Source organism: Symphodus melops (genome assembly GCF_947650265.1).
Source record: "Symphodus melops genome assembly, chromosome: 22".
Classification (NCBI taxonomy): Eukaryota; Metazoa; Chordata; class Actinopteri; order Labriformes; family Labridae; genus Symphodus; species Symphodus melops.
The window spans coordinates 17,043,939-17,063,825 of record NC_136712.1 but is presented as its reverse complement, the minus strand read 5'-3'; the positions used below and the strand labels follow the sequence as shown (position 1 = coordinate 17,063,825).

At 41.9% G+C, this 19,887-nt stretch overlaps 1 protein-coding gene and 1 long non-coding RNA gene across 2 annotated transcripts; one reads left to right on the top strand and one right to left on the bottom strand.

Moving 5' to 3' along the window:
* Window positions 1-9,104: 9,104 nt before the first annotated feature.
* Window positions 9,105-19,468, bottom strand: LOC306818102 (uncharacterized protein). Its single transcript, XM_079335475.1, has 4 exons — window positions 19,399-19,468; window positions 16,380-18,006; window positions 16,257-16,312; window positions 9,105-11,085 (listed from the first exon to the last, which is right to left on the bottom strand). Exons 2-4 carry the CDS (start codon window positions 18,002-18,004, stop codon window positions 9,437-9,439), a joined length of 3,330 nt encoding a protein of 1,109 aa, XP_079191601.1. The 5' UTR covers window positions 18,005-18,006; window positions 19,399-19,468; the 3' UTR covers window positions 9,105-9,436.
* Window positions 11,951-12,401, top strand: LOC306818237. Its single transcript, XR_013778149.1, has 3 exons — window positions 11,951-11,985; window positions 12,081-12,198; window positions 12,284-12,401. It is a non-coding gene; the product is annotated as an uncharacterized lncRNA (long non-coding RNA).
* Window positions 19,469-19,887: the final 419 nt, after the last annotated feature.

The window sequence follows — 19,887 nt, the reverse complement described above, 5'->3', positions numbered from 1 at the left end:
AATGTTAAATATTAGAACATATTTGGCTTTTTTTTTTTAAATTTCACATTGAACAACAATTCTCTGAAGCAAATTAATTGGAAAATTTGAAATTTTCTTTTGTTCTATCTTTGAAAGGATTTTGTGACAGCGAGGAAAAACACCAACAAAACCGAGTTGATTTTATAAGAGCTGCCTGTTGCCGCCTGACGAAGCTCAGGTCCTTCAACGTTTGCTTCACACGTTTTATCAGTCGTCGTTTTCTGAGCATGGTTCTGTTCAACTTGTATGCAAGAAGTTTGAGCGATAAAGAACAGCGTCGGCCTCCGGGTCCCAACCTGGTCACATTGGAGGAGAGTTCTTGGGGTTAAATGGCGGCAAAGCTGCGGGACAAAAAACCTCTGTACAATGTCAGACAAGCTGGGAAACATTTTCAATGATTTGATCTCCTCATTTGATGCTACATACTGGTGTTCAAGGCTATTAATTCACATGCAAAAACAAGACATATTGAAAGATAGCGAGAGCTTCACATACACCAAATCAAACATGCACAAACACACACAGCTCTGTTCTCGTCTGGCCTCTGAAACACCTCTGTGTCTAGCTCTAAAGACGGTACAGAGCGGGGATCACGTCGTCCCTTACTGTGACATTCGTAAAAAATGCGCCGTGGAGCAATGATGAGTCAGGATCTGATCTGAGTCTCTTGTTTATACTTTCTTTCCATTGAGTCACAGAGGATGTATTTAGGCTTATCAGTCTTTTGTTTCTCTTTTATTAATGGAGATTATTCTCTACCAGAAGGTGACAACAGCAAGCACGATACACTCACGTCAACAGACCGAAGGCAGACCGTTCCTCACCTCACACACCTGTCCGCAGAGGCCTCTGGATCCACACTGACCCCCTTTCACTGTCATAACATTTACATTCCAACACACGACACGACTCAGACCCAGCCTTTATGTAACTAACACACTCCAACACAGCACACACTCTGGACTCAACAGATTGCTTTGTCAGCGACAACAAAACGTGCCACAATGATAAATGTCACATTTTAAACTTGGAGAACTGAGAGATGTGAGGAAACAAAAAGTTTGGTTGTATTTTCTCCTGCTTCTTCATCCTTGTTGCACTGCTTGAAGGTTCAATTCCTTACACTGTATGGCGCACGGTATCATCCACATTTCCTGCCTGAAGCCCTTTTTATGGCAACAGCAACTTCTCAACTGCGTATTATTGATGTTCCAGTCTGTGAATTCACTCAGGTTTTGTTAATGCAGAAACGCCAGAGAGCACAGCGTACACACACAAACATACACATTGACTCAGCACTGTTCCAGAAGGAGGGGAATGACTTTGTCCCTCCATTACGATATTTCAATTCAAGGTAAAAGCCCCTGAAACAATCTGGAAAAATATCCACAAATTAATTCTAACAACCTCAAAGCAGACAAAGCCTCGCCTTCTCACTGAGGTCTTCCCACTGGAGGACACTGACCACTAATCCCAGGTTGGAAACCAATGGTCATAAGTCATAATACCAGTAATATAACTTTTTGTAGCAGATTTTAAACGTACAGCATACAAAAACTCAATCAATCAAAACAATAACAAAAGACGATGTCAAGGCTGGCGGGGAATCACGGGAGTTCTCTGCTACAACCCCCAACTCCACGTCCCCCGATGAAGACGAACTTTGAATTGACCGTCGAACGAAACTGACTCGATGAAGAGAAAATGTTAACGACGAGCTCGCGTGTCGAAGTATCATTTACGTGACGGACTTATCACAGCCGCACATACAGCAACAGTATCCGGCCGCTTTCAGCAGCAGCTAGCGCTAACTTATGTAGCAGTGTTTGACCTGACATCTGGTGTTTCCACGGCAACCATTATTGTTGTGTCTTGTCGTGTCGTGTCGGCCCGTCACAACTTTGAATTTAATGATTGACTTTAATAACTGTTGGAATATGTTCATGCTCAACAAAAAATACACATCACTGAGGTTTAATTTTTAATCAATTCAGATATATTCTTTTCATTAAGTGAATCATTTTCACATTTCGTCAAATCAATTATTTTTCAAATGTTCACTCCTGTCCACAGACTGACTTTCAGTGTATTGTATTACTGATGTAACTGTTCGATTAGTTAACTTTGTTGTGACTTCAAGGATCTGAAAATGTCACTTTGGCCTGTTTGTTGTTGTTTGTTTGGAAAAGAGGCTGAAAGACTACGAGCTCGTCTGAGTTGTTCAGACTTGTGAGATGTCAAAAATGATCTTCTAGAAAAGGAAACTGTAGCGTGTCAGTCCGATGGTTGAGGTTTGATACATCGTTTGTAAAGTGTCAGAGCAGAAACAAAGAACAGTGTGCTCTGTAAAGGTTAGATAATACAAACGAGCTGCTCTTCATGGCTCAGCTCGTAGTTTGTCATCTGATTGTACAAAGTGACTGCAAGGTTGAAGTTCCAGCTAAATGACACTTTAACAGCAGATTGTTTCTGCGACCATTGAACCTAACCTGAGTGACATCACACACTGGTTACTGAAGGGGGCTCTTGCTGTCTCAATTTGACCTTTGGTCAACTTCACACCAGGCAAAGAGCTTGAGCTGAGGTGGGTTTCAAAGTTCGCACACACACACAGGCTCGGTTGCTCCGTACCACTATTACAAACCGTAGCTACTCAATTTAGCTGAAAACAGTGACTTACTTTCTAAAGTGGTTTACTCTGCCGCCTGACAGTCCACCATCTTTTATCACTATCTTCACCATCACCACCATGTTTAAAATGACTCGATTAAATCTCTGCATATGTCGGGAAGAGAAGCACCAGTTGGGCCTTTCGTTGTCTGTGGACAGAAGGACTCTTATGAAGGAGCCTTCGAAATGCGCCCTTCTTTTTCCTTCATCTCTTTACTTTATTTACATGGTGCCTTTCAATGTACACACGGACATTTTTAACGACGAAGGGACAACTCAAGGAGTCAGGAATCTCTGAAGGTATCAGCCCCTAAATCCGGACTAGTCTCGGTAAATAAAGGGTCAGGGAGTGACACGTTTAATGCGTTAATAGCCGGTCAAATGGCAACGATCTTTCTTTTACTTACAGGTTTATTGTAGAGACATGACAGAGGACAGAGTCAGAAATGGGGAGAGAGACAATGAGGAAGACTTGAACCCCAGCCGCCCGCTCCGAGGACCACTGGAGGACCCGGCAAAGCGTCTTTCTAATTGAATTTTCCTTCATCAAAGCTTGCAGGAAATATATTTTTTAGTTTTTATTAACTGAAGTATTTATCTGCTAAAAAAAAAAAGCCATGTAACAAAAGAGTCCAGAATACCAAACATAAAGTACCAATAGCTCTTTTTCCCAGAATCACCTGAGGATTAAGTTGGAATGGACTTTCGAAGGCCTTGTTAGGTCGCACTCAGTTATATATTAATTGTTCTCTCTTGGATTCAATGAAACATGTGATGCAGTATGCTGGTTTGTTCGTCATGATTTTAAATCCTGACCACTCAGTTATCTGACTCAACCTCTTCTGACTGTACCAAAAGACATCTGAGTGTGTTTTAAGTCGTAACAAAAAGCATTTCAATAAAAGAGAAATTGTAGATTTGTGTCTCTCTTCAGGACGAACACTTAGTGATATGTTTGTAACTAGGCCGAGGTTTTCTGTGAGAAAATCAGCCAATCACACAACAACAGCGACATTGACAACAGTGTCTTAGTCTCAGCTTAGCGTCTGCGTCATGAAGCAGCCGGCGCTCTTTAATGAAGCTTAGAGCTGGATTCTGAAATGAACGGTTCAACAAGAAGTCTCGCCCACATCTGATCCCGTCAAGGTGGAAAGTTTACTTAAATAACAGAGAGAAACTTCTTTCTACTTCTCGCCAAATGTTATATAAAAATAGTTAACTCCTGTGTATGTTCGCGGCGCTCACAGCTAGGCTAACTCTTCATAAAGATTTGAAGAAGGTTTTGATGTAAAACATTTGGTAGTCTTCATTGAGTTGATTGATTATAGGCTTGTATCACACCACTGCCTCCTGCCTTTGTCCAAAGATAAACAAATAGCCCTATGCTAGCTCTCAAGCTCGTTCATTTGGCTGCTCAGTTAGCTAGAGTTAAATAAATCCACAAGAAAACCTTCGCAAAATACAGCTGAAGGATTTTTTTTTGTAATATTATAAAAAGGGGCTTCATGGTGATGCCTCACAGCGAGGTGGTTCCTGGTTCAAATCCTGGTCTGACAGGAGCCTCTCTGCGTGGAGTTTGCATGTTCTCCCTCCCATCAGTCCAAAGACATGCTTTCCTCGTTAGGTTAATTGGTGAATCTAAATTGTCTGCAGGTGTGAGTGTGAGTCTGGCTGGTTGTCTGTCTCTATAAATCAGCCCAGTGATTAAGCAGTGAACAGTCCAGGGTGTCACCTGGTTTCTTACACAGAGACAGCTGGAATCAGCTCCAGCTCCCCCTGCGACCCCGAAACAGGATTGATTCATTTTTACTTGAAAGGTTTTTGAATAAGAGAAACAAAACCAAACAAATGTTTTATTTAGTGGCCTCTATGATTGTTTTTCCCCCCCCCCGCCATGTCTCCCCTGTCTTGTCTTTATTGCATAGTTTTGATGTCTTCTTCAAACTCTGCTTGCTCCAATTGTATGCAACATGTTGTATGTCTGTATGCCTCGCTTTCTTTTGCTTAGGCCTTCTACAATTACAAATATAATGATTTTTAATCATGCATTTTAAGTTGCAGACTTACAACTTTCCTGGGACTACAGCTGGAAATTAGCAGCAAAGACGAAAGCTGCTCCTTTAATTATAGAAGAGGACTGTCCACGAAATAATAAACAAACCAAACTAGATTTAACGGCCTCTTCCTCCATCGGGGTCCTGGACTGTCAGTTTCATTCACTGGGACGAATCCACTGTACACACTCTTTTGACTCAAGTAATCAAACTGTAAATGGAGAAGGCCAAATGTTTACACCCTAATGTTTTTGATTTTTTAATCACTCTTTGGCACCCTTATTGCCCTTCGGCCCAGTGGCCCTGTTCATCCCTGAGACAACTTTCAGCAAACAGGAATGATGCAGTGAGTCACCGACTCGAGCAGGAATGTACCTCAGCATTGGAGCCAGGGCGGGGATTTGAAAAGACACAGGGGTGAGTGTCCTCGGTTAACCACAGTGCAATTATCCCGATCCAGGCAAAGCTTCGCACACCTACGGGGAACGTCAGATTTCAAGTTGTGAGGAAGGTGGTCGTGTTGAGCTTCTGTTTGGACAAAACAAGCAAAGAAACTACATACAGAAAGGAACACACAAATTCTTCTTGTCATTTTGAATTTACTGTAAATGTATCCAGAGCAGATTGTGGTTGTCATAATACACCACCACAGGAGGCAGATGCACTTTTGTTGCCACAAGCTTTGGATCAAAAACACCATTTAGGTACAGTGATCGCTGTTTTAACCTTGCATATCAGTATGGAAACAAACAGTGGATGAAGGCCACACATACCCACACAGGGAGCATTTCAGACAGCTCATGTTGGCGGAAAAAACGAGACATGACACTGCAATCACATGTCCTGTCAAACATAGTCTGCAGGAGGGAGGTTAATGCCTGCTCCACATCCCTGCAGCTGTACAATGATTTACTGTAATAGTGAGGTGTAAACTTAGACACTGTGAAAATTAACAGGTCAGTGGGGTCAGAGGGCATTCAAGGTCGTTTACTACAGGCTGCAAAAATAGCTCTATTACATAACATGTAATGGGGGAAGCCAAGAGGGAATGTATGCTGCTGGTCTATTGTGGTTTACAGACGCTTCATTGCAAGCCTCTTTCCATTGTAGAGTAAAGGTATAAAATGTTTTAGTGTATTAGAAAGGACGGTTTTAATTCAATCACTTTTCAGAAACCACGAAGCAACAATGATCAAGTGAGTGTGTGATCAGTCCTCCAAGGCTGAAAAATCAAGCCAACATGGAAGTGCCATTAAACTGCAGCTCAGTCACACAACTCACATACATGTATCTATTTAAATTATTTGAGGAGTTGTGGGACGATATCTTTAACCTTCCCAGTCGGAGCCTACAGGCGGGCGCTGAGATCGGGTTGGGGCACAGTCAGAGCACTTGAATAGATGGGAAGGAGGTGCTGTCAGGTGATTGTTGAGACTGCTGAGGCATGTCAAGTGTGAAATCACAGCAGCTCGATTTGACCGCCTGAAACAGCTCACAGACGTCAACTCATTTTTGGAATCACGAGGCATGACTGAGTGGATATGCATCATGTTTTTATTCTGGTTAACAGCTCGTGTTGGTCGTGTCTTAACTGCATACCAAAGAGAAAAGTTCGTCTTATTCTGAAAGAAAAACCAAAAAGCCGCACTGACATGTGCAACAGTTTCACTTTAACAGAGTCATTCATTGCTATTTCTAGTTTCTCATCCCATTAAAGTGTGTGTGTGTGTGTGTGTGTGTGTGTGTGTGTGTGTGTGTGTGTGTGTGTGTGTGTGTGTGTGTGTGTGTGTGTGTGTGTATGTGTGTGTGTATCAGAACTGCTGAGTGGACGTTTTCACAGCGCAAAGGGAACTAATCAGTGGAAAACCAGCCAGACAGGCAAGTGACCTCACACTGTCTCCATAACGCAGAGATAAACGTGACTCCACACACACACACACACACACACACACACACACACACACAGCCTCTCCTCCTCCTGCCCACTCTGCCAGCTGTGAGCAGCATACGTGCAGGCTCACACATCGTCTCCTCTCAGGCCACAGACTCGTTTTGTTTTTTTTCACACAATTTATAACGACCTAGATTACTGGATTCTCTGCTCGTTACTATGGCAACATGCAAAATACAAATGCAATTTTATTATCCCCTATTCACAGTTAAAAGTGTTTTTTTTCTGTTTTCAATGTTATTCTCTGTATTCTTGTATTTGGGGCTTCCCGACATGTAAGGACAAGGACTGAGGTCATGGAGCTGTTTCGGGTCAGCACGTGCCTGGAAACGACCTGGTGTCAAACTGTTGGTCAGACGCTTTTTTGTCATCGTTTTGTGAGGTTTGATGCTTCTGTCAGATGTTCTGCATTGACTGAGCTACAAAACATTTAACAAGAGCTCCAAACTGCACAATTCTGCGTTAAATAAATGTGATTCGTTAAGAAACATCACAAATTTTGGTCACGTTTTTTCAGGGAGAAGTTTGTGGTGGGTCCTGAGACTAGACATGTAGAGAGCCATTGGTTTAGACCACATTACAGAATCAAAAAGAAAAAACAGTTGAGACACATTAAGAGATTAAAAATAAGTTATTTGTGGAGTCCGCAATATTTAATAACCATTTCCCATTGTGTGTTGTGATAAATGTCTTTTAAAGGTGTCGGTGCAGATGTGGAGCTTCAGATGCTTCGTGAATTCAAAACCTTTCAGACTCTGGATTCCTGCCAGAGAAGTGTGTGAGGATCAAACATTAATGTGAACTCGAACTCTGACGCTGTGATGACGCGAAGCTTCACACACAAACGCCTCTGATGCATTCAGTGCCACCCGCCAACGTCAGAGATCTTTCATCGTGTTCCAGGAGGAGTACAGGGGAGGGATACTCCTCCTCCTCTCACTCACACAAACACAGACAAAAACAAAGCTGCATACCTTTGACTTTTAACCCAGATGTTTAAACCAGTTACACTGTGACACAGCATCGGTCCTGAATTTTTAAACAAAAGAGAGAACATCCTCTCCCACACTGGTTTGAAGCTATAGATTGCCTGCAGAGATTTACGATTTTTGGATAAAGAGTAACAAGGATTTTCACAAGAAAAGAATCTGTGACATTTAACAAATGAATATCTTATCGCTCATAAGTCTTTAATGATACAGACATAATGTTCCTTTATTGACATGCTTGACATCAAACGTTCAAGGAAATGTTTTAATACTCAGAGCTTCTAACAAACAATGACCTATCTTCAAATCTGACACAAGTGGCCATTTCATGAGGCTTGCAGTCTGATTATCATCATGAAACTAAAACTGTAAACATGTAGAAACAAAAGTAAAATAAAACGAAAAAGAAAGTGAAACGATGTGACAGATAACACACTCTGTATGTGTATTTTAAAGCACCGCTGCATCTCATGAAACATTTAAATCACGTTCTAAATCGATATAGAAAAAAAAACAACAACTTTACAAAGACACCAAATCATTCAACAAAAAAGGAAAAATTATAACAAGGAAAAAACAGAAGCACATTTTTTTTTACAAATGTTATTATAGTGTTTTTTTTATTTTTACAAATTGTAATTAGCATTATTTTATATTACGATTATTATTGCAGAGGCTAGTTAATTTCAGTCATTTTAACGCCACATGTTCCCTTATCCTTTAGCCAATCACGAACCCTGTCCTCTAAATTAGTCGTATTATTTCAAAAACAATCATCAGTGGTTGGCGTTTTTAGTTTGTGTTGATCCCTTCTGTATGTTTTTATTTCATATATTTACACGTATGTTGACGCCCCTGAAGTGTGACGTGTTCTCAAACAGACCGAGTAACCAAGACTTTCTCATAAAGCTTCCAAGTTCTGAGCAGGAAAAAAAAAGCTGTTTACATGTTCATACAAACTACATAAAAAACATCTCTGCACCTGACCGTGACAACAGAACCACACAGGCTGCACTCAGGATTCTGATCGGCTCTCTGGCACCACCTAGTGGTGCTTAGCCAACAGGACAACTATCTTACAGCTTCTTGTGTTTTTGCACGTTTTAAAGCACTTTGTAAAACGTTGTTTTTTAAAAGTGCTATATGAATGAAGTTATTCTTTTAACATCCTGATCAGTCAATCCGAAGTGTGTCAAATTTTAATAAACACTATATTAAAGCCTGTTCTTTAATTTCACACAGAATGAAAGAAATTAGTGGATGTTAAAGGTTCACTTATTCTGCAAAATCCACTTCACCATGTACCGTATGTCTCACAATAATATGTGTCTCCAGTCGGTCAACAAATCCCCCAATGATAAGAAAAGACAATCATCGGCATCTTTTGCCTGCTCTGATTTTAAGAACTGTGCGCTGTCGACACGAGTTGAGTGTGTTCCACAAAACGGGCGGCACATCATTTGGTCACCATAACACCTTCTACACGGTCTTCTGAGTCACTTCCAGTATTTGGTTAAAGTGTTTTGCTTTCGTAACTTTTTTTTAAATATAAAAAATCTATCTCCAAAATGTAGATTTGGCTCAAGCTTTGTAACTTCTCATTTCCACATAATCTGTGCATGCTGCGTTCAGTCAGCACCAGGGTTTGGTACCGTCCGACGGCGAGTGTTCACCCCCACGTGCTCACATTACTGGAATGTGAGCACAAGGTCATAGGTAAGTAGAACTCACGTCCTAGTGCAGTGATATGTCTAATCAGTGTTATTGACGAGACAGATGACCAGTGGGATGGAGTTTTTCCCAAGGTTATTATTTTTGGGATTGAAGATTGGGTAGAGTTTCTCCGTGAAGTTACAGTCAGTAAAGGAGTAGATGAGAGCTGCAGCATCTATGTCATAGAAAGAGACCAGACCCTCCTCGTAATCCAAGAACACCCCGACTTTCTTTGGATCTGTATTCAAATTCAGACGGTATTGAGAGTCATCCAGAGCTTTATACTCACAGTCATCTCTTAAGCATACAGTCCAGATGCCATTCCTGGGGGCAAATTCAAAGGCGGTCTTCCTGTTAATAGACTCACTGGCCACTCCCAAAACCCAATCGCTCTTCCCTTCAACTTGAGCCTCATAGTAAAATCTTCCTGAAGAGAAACTCTGCTTTCCTAACACCCCATAGTATGACAATATTCTCTTTGGGCTATCTGGAAGAATCTGAATAGCATCCCCATGACAAACTTGCTTTCCATCATCAGACAGTAAAAGTTTGGGATGAGCTGTTTCGGGATCGAGGGTCACGTCCACTGAGTACTGCTTGTACTTTTTTATTTCTGCATCAGAAGAAAGCATCTTCATCTCTCTGCTGAGCGTCTCCTGCAGCTGAGCCAGAGCTGTTCTTAAAGTTTTACGGCCCTCATATGACCAGCGCACTTTGACCTTTGTCCAGTCCTTGGTGGGTGGAGGAGTTTTCAAAGGTGAGAAGTTTTGGAGGAACTGGAGGGGGTCTTTGTTGTGTGAGAGCTGCTGCACCTCAGTGTTCCTCTTTGTCAGCTCAGAGATCTCCTCTTCCAGGTCTTTGATGAAAACTTCAGTCTGTTTCTCTGTTGCATTGTGCTTCTCCTTGATCAAGTCAATGAGCTGAGCCAGACCTTCCTCAACAGACCGGATCAAAGCAGTGAACACCTGCACACTTGTTGCTGTCTCTCGGTCGGCGTCTTCCTTGCTGAGCTTCACCGACTGTTTGAAATCTTCAATCTTCACTCGTCTCTCCTGGATCATCTTCTGAACCTCAGCTTCAGTTTTCTCCAGCTCTGCTTTCTTAGCTTCATATTCCTCTCTGAGGGAAACAATGGAGTGCAGCTTGTGTTCTGACTCGGTGCAGAAGCCACACACACATACCTGGTCAGTTTTGCAGAACTGCTCCAGATGTCTATTGTGCTTCTTACACATCCTGCTTTCAAGGTTCTCCACGGGATCGATCAGCTTGTGTCTTTTCAGAGCTTGGATTCTCTGATGAGGCTCCAGGTGAGCCTCACAGTAGGAGACCATACAATCCAGGCAGGACTTCAGGGCCTTCTGTTTGGTTTCAGTGCAGTAATCACAGAAAACTTCTCCTGTGTTGACGGGTTTTTCATCTGAGCTGCTGCTGGTTTCCTTCTGCACTGACAGCCTAAACTGAGAGGCCATCTCAGATATGAATATGTTGACCCGCACATCAGGTTTTTTCTCATAAAGCTCTTTGCACAGGGGACATCTACACGGGACGTTAACACTCCAGTGTTCGGTGATGCAGGTCTTGCAGAAGTTGTGTCCACACGGTATGGTGACTGGATCAGTGAACACAGAGAGACAGATGGAGCAGAGGAACTGATCTTCATAGAGGAGGCTGCACACTGCTGCCATGTCTGGAATAAAAGTGAGATAAAATTAGACATGTAGGAGAGTATCTACATACGTGGAAGATCACTTTATCGGTTTGGAAAGTATTGACCAGTATTGTTCAGTATTACTGCAATGTTAAGTTCCAGATATAACACAGTAGTGGACAACTCACAGGTACAAATTCTGGCATTTTTAAATCTGTAACTGTCGTGGACCAAGCAGTCATAGTAAGCCAACACAAGTTAAATATTCAATAACCAGGTTTCTTTATTCAAAAATTGTATATAATAAAGGCAAAAAAAAACCCAAACTCTTTCAGAGTATATAAATAGAGGAATTTTTGAAAGAGGTCAAAATAAAACAACTGTACTGAAAGTTTGTGCTAACTGAACAGGATGTGAACCTGACAAAATGAGAACTTAGGGGGGATAGTTAAAGCTGCTGACCAAACCAAAACTAACACATAGGGAAGGACGACACACAAAATAATCTAAACTTAACACCAAGGAGCCTTGATCCCCCGTCCTAATCTGAGCACTTGGTATGATCCTCCTCCACAAAATCAAGCTCCACCCTCAGCCTCATCTTTTGTTCAACCAGGAAGGAGAGCACACCAGCCAGGTAACTCATCAGAAAAGAGAAATTAATTAATTCATGTAACTTTACTTGGTTAACAAACAATGACCAAATAAATGAGCATTTATTATACACGTTTTGGTAGAGGTCCTAGGTTTGTGATTGTGGTAGGAGCAGTGTTTTGTCTGTTTTTCATAGTTGGCCTTGAATGCACCCTCCAGACTGTTGGTCAACTCCTCCCTTAGTCCTTCCCCCTTAATTAGCTGAGCCATATATAGCACACCTGTGGCAACATGGCTGCGTTTTTGTCTGTCTGCCTAGTGGTGCCACATGTTCCTCTCTCTGAGGTAGGTCAGGTGTTGGTTAGTTTTTTTGTTTTAAGTATTTCCTGGAGTCATTCGTTCATAAGCTTCAAGTGTTAAGTTTGATGTGTTTTGGGCAGCCTGCATGTCTGCCTTGTGGGTGCTGGTGGCTGATTGGCTGATGGGGTCTGGTCCCTCTTTTGTGACTGCCTGGCAGCTGCTACTCTTTGTATACATTGTAGTGACGCCAGTTGGGTGGTAGGTGGGTTCATACCAAATGTTTATTACATATTTATAACTATGTAATAGCTATTAAATGTAACACATTTCTTTTGTATTGCAGGCCTTTTATCAGCTGCTGTTTTTCCTCCTTATCAATTTGCCTTTTTATCAATTGGCCTCGTGTGGCTGTGTTTGATTGTCATGTACTTCGAAAACAAACCAATTGGTGTTTATTCTGTTGTTGTTTTTCCCCATTAGTGAAGTGGTTGCCGGCTGCTGGTGGAGGCTAGGCACTCGAGGTGGTTCCCTTCATTGTTTGTAGTGATACACACACTGGGACACAGTAGTTTGCACCCGTTTGCTGTGGTTGTTTGCCGTGAGTTCACAAGTGGTGGGTAAAGTGCACTCCTGGGGAACACATCCTCAGATATTAGGCTGCCTCCCCTCTGCTGGCACCACTCACCCTGACCCCTTTTCTTTGCTATGTTCAATTAAATTTTTTTGGAACTGTTTTTAGAATAAAGAATAAATTTAATTGTAATAAAACCCTTATACATGTTCCTAACTTGATTCATCTTCATTAACTCCATAATCTCAACCCCTCTCCTCGCTGATATCAGTCTAAGTTTTCAATAAATTTTAATTTTCTTTTGAACCACGTCTGTCTTATTCCGGTTGCCGGACCTGTGCTGCAGTTATTTATATTGCGGTGTTCTTATATTTCCTGGGGTGAAACTCCCCAGGTGGCGTCGTCAGCCCAATTGAACTTGTTTTTGGTTCTTATACACTTTATCGCATGTGCGCCTTGCCACATAAGCATGCAACATGGTTGCATCATCTGTCAAATTCCCCAAGGCAAGGCAAGTTTATTTATAAAGCACTGTTCAGACACAAGGCAATTCACAGTGCTTTACAGACATAAAACAGAAAAACATTAAAACAGAGCTTAAGGAAAGAATGCAAAATACATCATTAAAAGACGGGATGAAAGTGAAAATACTCGATAAAGGAACAACTGTTAAAACTATTAAAAGAGGAAGAATGTGTTGCAGTAAGGCAGACAGTATATTTCTAATTAAAAGCCTGAGCGAATAACAAAGTTTTAAGGCCTGATTTAAAGGAGTTGAGTGTGCCGGCAGTCCTCAGGTGTTCGGGGAGTTTGTTCCACAGTTGAGGAGCGTAGTGACTCAACGCTGTTTCACCATGTTTGGTTCTGACTCTGGGAACACTGAGTAAACCTCCTCCTGAGGACCTGAGCAGTCTGGATGTTTTATATTCTACAAGTAGATCTGACATGTACTTAGGGCCAAGACCATTTAATGCTTTATAGACCAGTAGTAAGATTTTAAAGTGGATCCTCTGACACACAGGCAGCCAGTGCAGGGATTGAAGCACAGGTGTAATGTGCTCCACCCTCTTTGTGTTGGTGAGGACTCTGGCTGCTGCGTTCTGGATGAGCTGCAGCTGTCGGACAGATTTTTTACTAAGGCCTTTAAATACACCGTTACAATAATCCAGCCTGCTGAAAATAAAGAGACTGAGTGTTTGATGACTGCATTTGAGGGGTCAACACACAGTACATTTGTATATCTTAATCTATCTCAACAGATCAAACAGATCTATTGGCAGATATATCAGCATAGGACTCATTCTCTCCCCGTCATATTGGTACCTGCCTCAAAAACCTCATATTAGTCAGGTCCAAGTTTTTAAATAACTTTGATGTTTCAGACGGTTTGTTGTCTTCAAAATACAGTCACCTCCTTTACGGGAGATTTAGACAGCCAAGCTACAGCTTAACGACAGAGGAAGGAAGAAGCTTGCACAACTGGATGACAAAGATTTCACTGTGAATACAAAGAAATAAAAAACAGGCTTCAGAGTTGATTGTCCTTTATTCCCTTCCCTGTTATAACCTTTCATTGATTACCTGTGAAGAGTAATCCTATTGAACCGTACTCACCGGTCACGAATATGCAGAGGTTCCCTTGTTCGGCAGGAAGTAATCAGGGTTTCTTGGGAGAAATAAACTTCTCCCGACTGCTGCAGTTTTCAAGCTACTTTAAGTTTCATTTCCTGGACAGGCTTTGACTTTGAGGGGAGGTGCTACTGTAAGTTTCATTTCCTCATGAGATTCGCCACCATACTGATTAATCAAGGGGTAAACAATTGTTTGGAACCCTCCACATTCGCCAAAGTAAACATTAGTGCAAGCAGTCTATTTGTCCAGCGCTCTTATTCCATTGCTTCACAATTAAATCTGTTCCACTTTCTCGGTAAGAGAATACTTGTCACATCCTCGGGTTAAGCTTTCCGTTTATTTCTGTTTCCCTCATGTTTCATGTCTTGTGTTTGTGTTTTACTCTGATCACTCACCCTGTGTCTCGTTTCAGGTCTGATGGCTGCATGCCCTTCCCCCAGTGTTTCCCATTCTGCTGATTACCTGATGTGTCTCACCTGTGTCTTGTTAACTCCATCCCCTGTTCAGTATTTAATGTCTGCCTTCCCCTCGCTCTGTGCCAGTCCGTCTCGTTCCTTGTGTCAGCGGTCCAGCTTTAGTTTCTGTCTTGACTTCTGATCTGATCCTGTTGGTTTTTTCAGCATGTCTTTTGCCTGCCGACTTTGATACCTTTGCCTGGATTTTTTTGGGGATTTTGTGTATCGACCTTTGGGCTGAATAAGCAGATTAAAACTGCCTGCCGATTGGAGTTGTTGCTATTGGGTTTTCTGTGTCCAGCTGTGACAATAGTCACACACACACTTTCTCAAAAAGCCTTCTGTTTTACAAAGTTCTACTGGAGATAACTTTATTTATAAGAAGTAAGCAGCTGTACATCATATTTTTTAAATGAAACCGTGACAATGGAGAAGCTTCAGGCATTTACTACATTTTGCCCCCGCCCACACTTCAAATGCTGTTGATGTCCTCACTGATTTCACGTCACACTTAATATTCTGAATATTTAAAGCAAATCTAAATTTTTTACTAACTGATTAAAGTTAGTCCAATTTCAAAACACTCTGTGTAGTTAAAATCTTCACTTTTTTTAAGTGTTTGTGTGTTGCTGCCTCTTGTTTTTTTTTCTTCAAATTTCATGTTTTATTTCTTAAAGGCAGAATGTGGGACCTTACTATCTAGTAGATGTCACCCTTGAGCACCAGCATAAAACCAAACCATACTGTTGAATCCTCCGACTGTGATCCTAAAGCCTTACGTGACATTCAAACAAGCAGTGAGTAGTGTATGTTCTTCTTTTCTGTAGTAGTCCAGCACTTAAACTGATTTTATAGGAAAGGGAAAGAGTTGGCCTGTCGTCCCGTACATGCAAACACAGCGAGGACATAATCACAGCCAGTAGGACTTAAGATATATTTAATTTCTACTGTATTGTGTAAAAAGTCACATTCTGCCTTGGAGCTTTTGTAAGCTTGCCTTTTTAAACCTGGTCCACAAGGGGGCAGTATAAAGAAGAGAGCAGCGTGCTCTAAAGAGATTTTTCTTGATATGATCTGAACACATGGAGAATTGTTTTCATGAATAAAGTTTTATTAACAAGACAAAGGGACATTATAGAGCCATAAAATACAGATGATCATAACATCTATTTAAGTACACAGCTTTCATTCAAGAAACAGCTTTAGGCTGTTCAACACAAGGAATGTATCAGTGGTGTTTCACAATGACAGAGTTTATATGTACATACTAGGATATTTGCTCTCACAGGTAGTGTTACAGGTAGTGATTTTGTAATCTGCAGTCAAAGTGAAATACAACTGAATCCCTGCATCAGACCCAGTGGAGTTGTACCAAAGTGCACTTATTCTTTGCGGACACAAATGAATACAACAAAATACAAATGAGTAAGGCTCCTCAAAGGAGATTGTCGCTGATAATAAAACAGACAGAAACTAATGCTGTTGGTTATATACGATGGATAAAACGAAAAGTTAGAAAAAAAGCAGGACACTTTTATCATTTTAGTTATTGTAAACAGGCATGATGGGGTTTATTTTGGAGACATATGTGGAGCGGAGAAGTTGGATTCATGTTGGATCTTTCAGTTTCTAATTGGACTGTAATGAGTTCAGCACACGGAAAGGATGTCGAGGTTTGATGTCATTTATCCCGAACCACTCGGGGTCAACTTGACTGAGGTGATACATATTTGTGAGACGACAGGGATCTGACGTGATTAGTTTAATCTGTGTTATTGAGCGGACAGATGATCAGTGGGGCGGAGTTTCTTCCTCCATTATTATTTCTGGGATTGAAGATTGGGTAGAGTTTCTCCGTGAAGTTACAGCCAGTAAAGGAGTAGATGAGAGCTGCAGCATGTACGTCATAGAAAGAGACCAGACCCTCCTCGTAATCCACGAACACCCCCACCTCCTGAGGCTTTGACTTCAAACGCAGATGGACTGGAGGGTCAGCATAAGCTAGAAACTCATTTCCATCATTCAGCCAGATGGTACAGAGACCTTTCTTTGGAGAAAATCTGAGGGGAACTTTCCTGTTAATAGACTCACTGGCCACTCCCAAAATCCAATCAGTCTTCCCTCCAACTTGAACCTCATAGTAAAATCTTCCCGAAGAGAAACTCTGCTTGCCTACCACGCATAAATTGATTAAAAATCTCATGGAGCTGTCTGCAAATATCTGTTTAACAGATGCATGACGGATTTGTTTCCCATCATTGGACAGGACGAGCTCACGGTGTGCTGTTTCGGCATCAAGCGTCACATCGACAGCAAACTGCTGGACCGTCTTCAGCTCGACAGCAGAGCGCATCTTCACCTCTTTGGTGAGCGTCTCCTGCAGCTGAGCCAGAGCTGTTCTTAAAGTTTTACGGCCCTCATATGACCAGCGCACTTTGACCTTTGTCCAGTCCTTGGTGGGTGGAGGAGTTTTCAAAGATGAGAAGTTTTGGAGGAACTGGAGGGGGTCTTTGTTGTGTGAGAGCTGCTGCACCTCAGTGTTCCTCTTTGTCAGCTCAGAGATCTCCTCTTCCAGCTCTTTGATGAAAACTTCAGTCTGTTTCTCTGTTGCATTGTGCTTCTCCTTGATCAAGTCAAGGAGCTGAGCCAGACCTTCCTCAACAGACCGGATCAAAGCAGTGAACACCTGCACACTTGTTGCTGTCTCTCGGTCGGCGTCTTCCTTGCTGAGCTTCACCGACTGTTTGAAATCTTCAATCTTCACTCGTCTCTCCTGAATCATCTTCTGAACTTCAGCTTCAGTTTTCTCCAGCTCTGCTTTCTTAGCTTCATATTCCTCTCTGAGGGAAACAATGGAGTGCAGCTTGTGTTCTGACTCGGTGCAGAAGCCACACACACATACCTGGTCAGTTTTGCAGAACTGCTCCAGATGTCTATTGTGCTTCTTACACATCCTGCTTTCAAGGTTCTCCACGGGATCGATCAGCTTGTGTCTTTTCAGAGCTTGGATTCTCTGATGAGGCTCCAGGTGAGCCTCACAGTAGGAGACCATACAATCCAGGCAGGACTTCAGGGCCTTCTGTTTGGTTTCAGTGCAGTAATCGCAGAAAGCGTCTCCTGTGTTGACGGGTTTTTCATCTGAGCTGCTGCTGGTTTCCTTCTGCACTGACAGCCTGAACTGAGAGGCCATCTCAGATATGAATATGTTGACCCGCAAGTCAGGTTTTTTCTTATAAAGCTCTTTGCACAGGGGACACCTACACGGGACGTTAACACTCCAGTGTTCGGTGATGCAGGTCTTGCAGAAGTTGTGTCCACACGGTATGGTGACTGGATCAGTGAACACAGAGAGACAGATGGAGCAGAGGAACTGATCTTCATAGAGGAGGCTGCACACTGCTGCCATGTCTAAAAAAAAAAAAAAAAAGACATGCATATCAGAACCAGTTCTACAATCTCCAGCTGTCCTCCAAACAGTTGACAAGCCCCGTTCCCACCAATCGCTCGGGTTTGGCAATCGGCGTGGTAAACCAGACAGTAATGGCACAGAAAAATAAATGTACTATTGTCTGTGTTGTCTTCTTTCTAACTAAGACAACCCCCTCCCTCTTTCTCCTATTCTGCCTGTCTGTCTTGTTGTGCTCTTTCCAGGTGCTTGGAGTTAGCATGTGGATGGAGCCAGCCCTCAGAAAGTCATACAGTCAATAGATAGAGAGCGTTATTCTCCTTCAGCTGGGACGGCTGGAAGCTCAGCTTTTCCCTTTGTGTGGTTTGATGCACTCGTCACTCATCACCTGATTCTTCACACTCACATTTTACATTTGTTCATGTATATAAAGGATCATTTCACTTTAACAAAGATCATTTTAGCTGAGTGTCTTTGTGCACCAGCTCTGAGCCAGGTGGTAACACACCAGAAAATTAGAAAGGCTTAAAAATCAAAATCTTTCCTGCTCAGTATTTCAGGTTTTGTCCGAGCTATTTCATGGAACAAAAATCTCTTAAGTCGTTATATTTTGGAAAATGTAAAAGAAAATGGGACTCACTGTCTACTTCATCCAAACCACATATCTCACTAAGTCTGTTTTCTTCTAGAATAGTTTTAAATGGACTGAACTCGACAGCCAGTTGTGGGGTCTACATAATTCAGGCAAAAAAGTATACACGTGTGTGGGTGTGAGATATCGTTTTCTAATGCGGCTGCAAAATGTGTGATGAGACTTGACTTTGTGAGTGTTGTCGCAGCTGAGACAGACAGACTGAAATGTTATCTTGCATTGACAAGAGCAAACAAAATCCCCCCGCCCCCCTTCTCTAGTCCCCTGCTGGTCTGCACTCACACTGCTCCGGGACTAACCAGGCAATGAGCACGGTTACGTTTATACACAACATAATACAGCACATATAAGCTGTAAGTTATTATGAAGCGCGTTAAGTTTACAAGACAGGCGGACTCGAGAGAAAAAATAAATAGGGACAACACAGAGCATGACGGCTACTTTACTGACTTGTGGCTTATTTTGAGTCAGATTCAACTATAAAACAACGAGATTTTGCCATAATGAAGGCATCAGCATGAAGTGTACAGTACTAGAGGCACTATGAACGGATTGCCTATAGTGTCATTTGGAAGCCAAAGTATTATAAATGATCAAGTTTATAAATGAAATGTGAAGTAGCCTAATAAGGTTTGTACAAACACCTCCTTTTTCCCCCAAACAGAAAAGTTTAAAAAGTGTTCAGCCGTCTAAAGCCAATGCGCCTGTTGTTTTCTTTTTAAACAATGAAGATTGAACTCACTGGTTGTGTGTAGAGGTTCTGCTGGTCTGTCGAATGAAGACGTGGAGTTGTGTTCTTGCTCTGGGAAAGAAACTTGTCTCCACAGCTGAAGTCAGACTGACTCACTTTCAGTTTCATTTCCTGAGAAGGGGGACCGTGAGAGACAACACCCTTTACACGACTCATCCTCCTCTCCATGCATGGGTCATAATCTTCATTTATTACAATGTTGACTTTATAAAACCTCCTTCTCCCCTTCCTAAAAGTTGTTTAATAAACAGTTTTGCGTAATTATAACAGAGATGTCAGGTTCAACTATGCAGACAAAAGCCTGGAAGTCAAACGTTAGCAGCCTATCATTATAATATTAATGTTGTTGTTGGAGATAGGCTCTGTGGTTGTTTTTTTAAATAAGTGACATTTTCCTCAGTAGTAGCGTAGCTCTGTGCAGTGTTGACCGAAGACACTGGCCATGAATGTCAACTGCACGAAATGTTTTCTTCGTTGGTA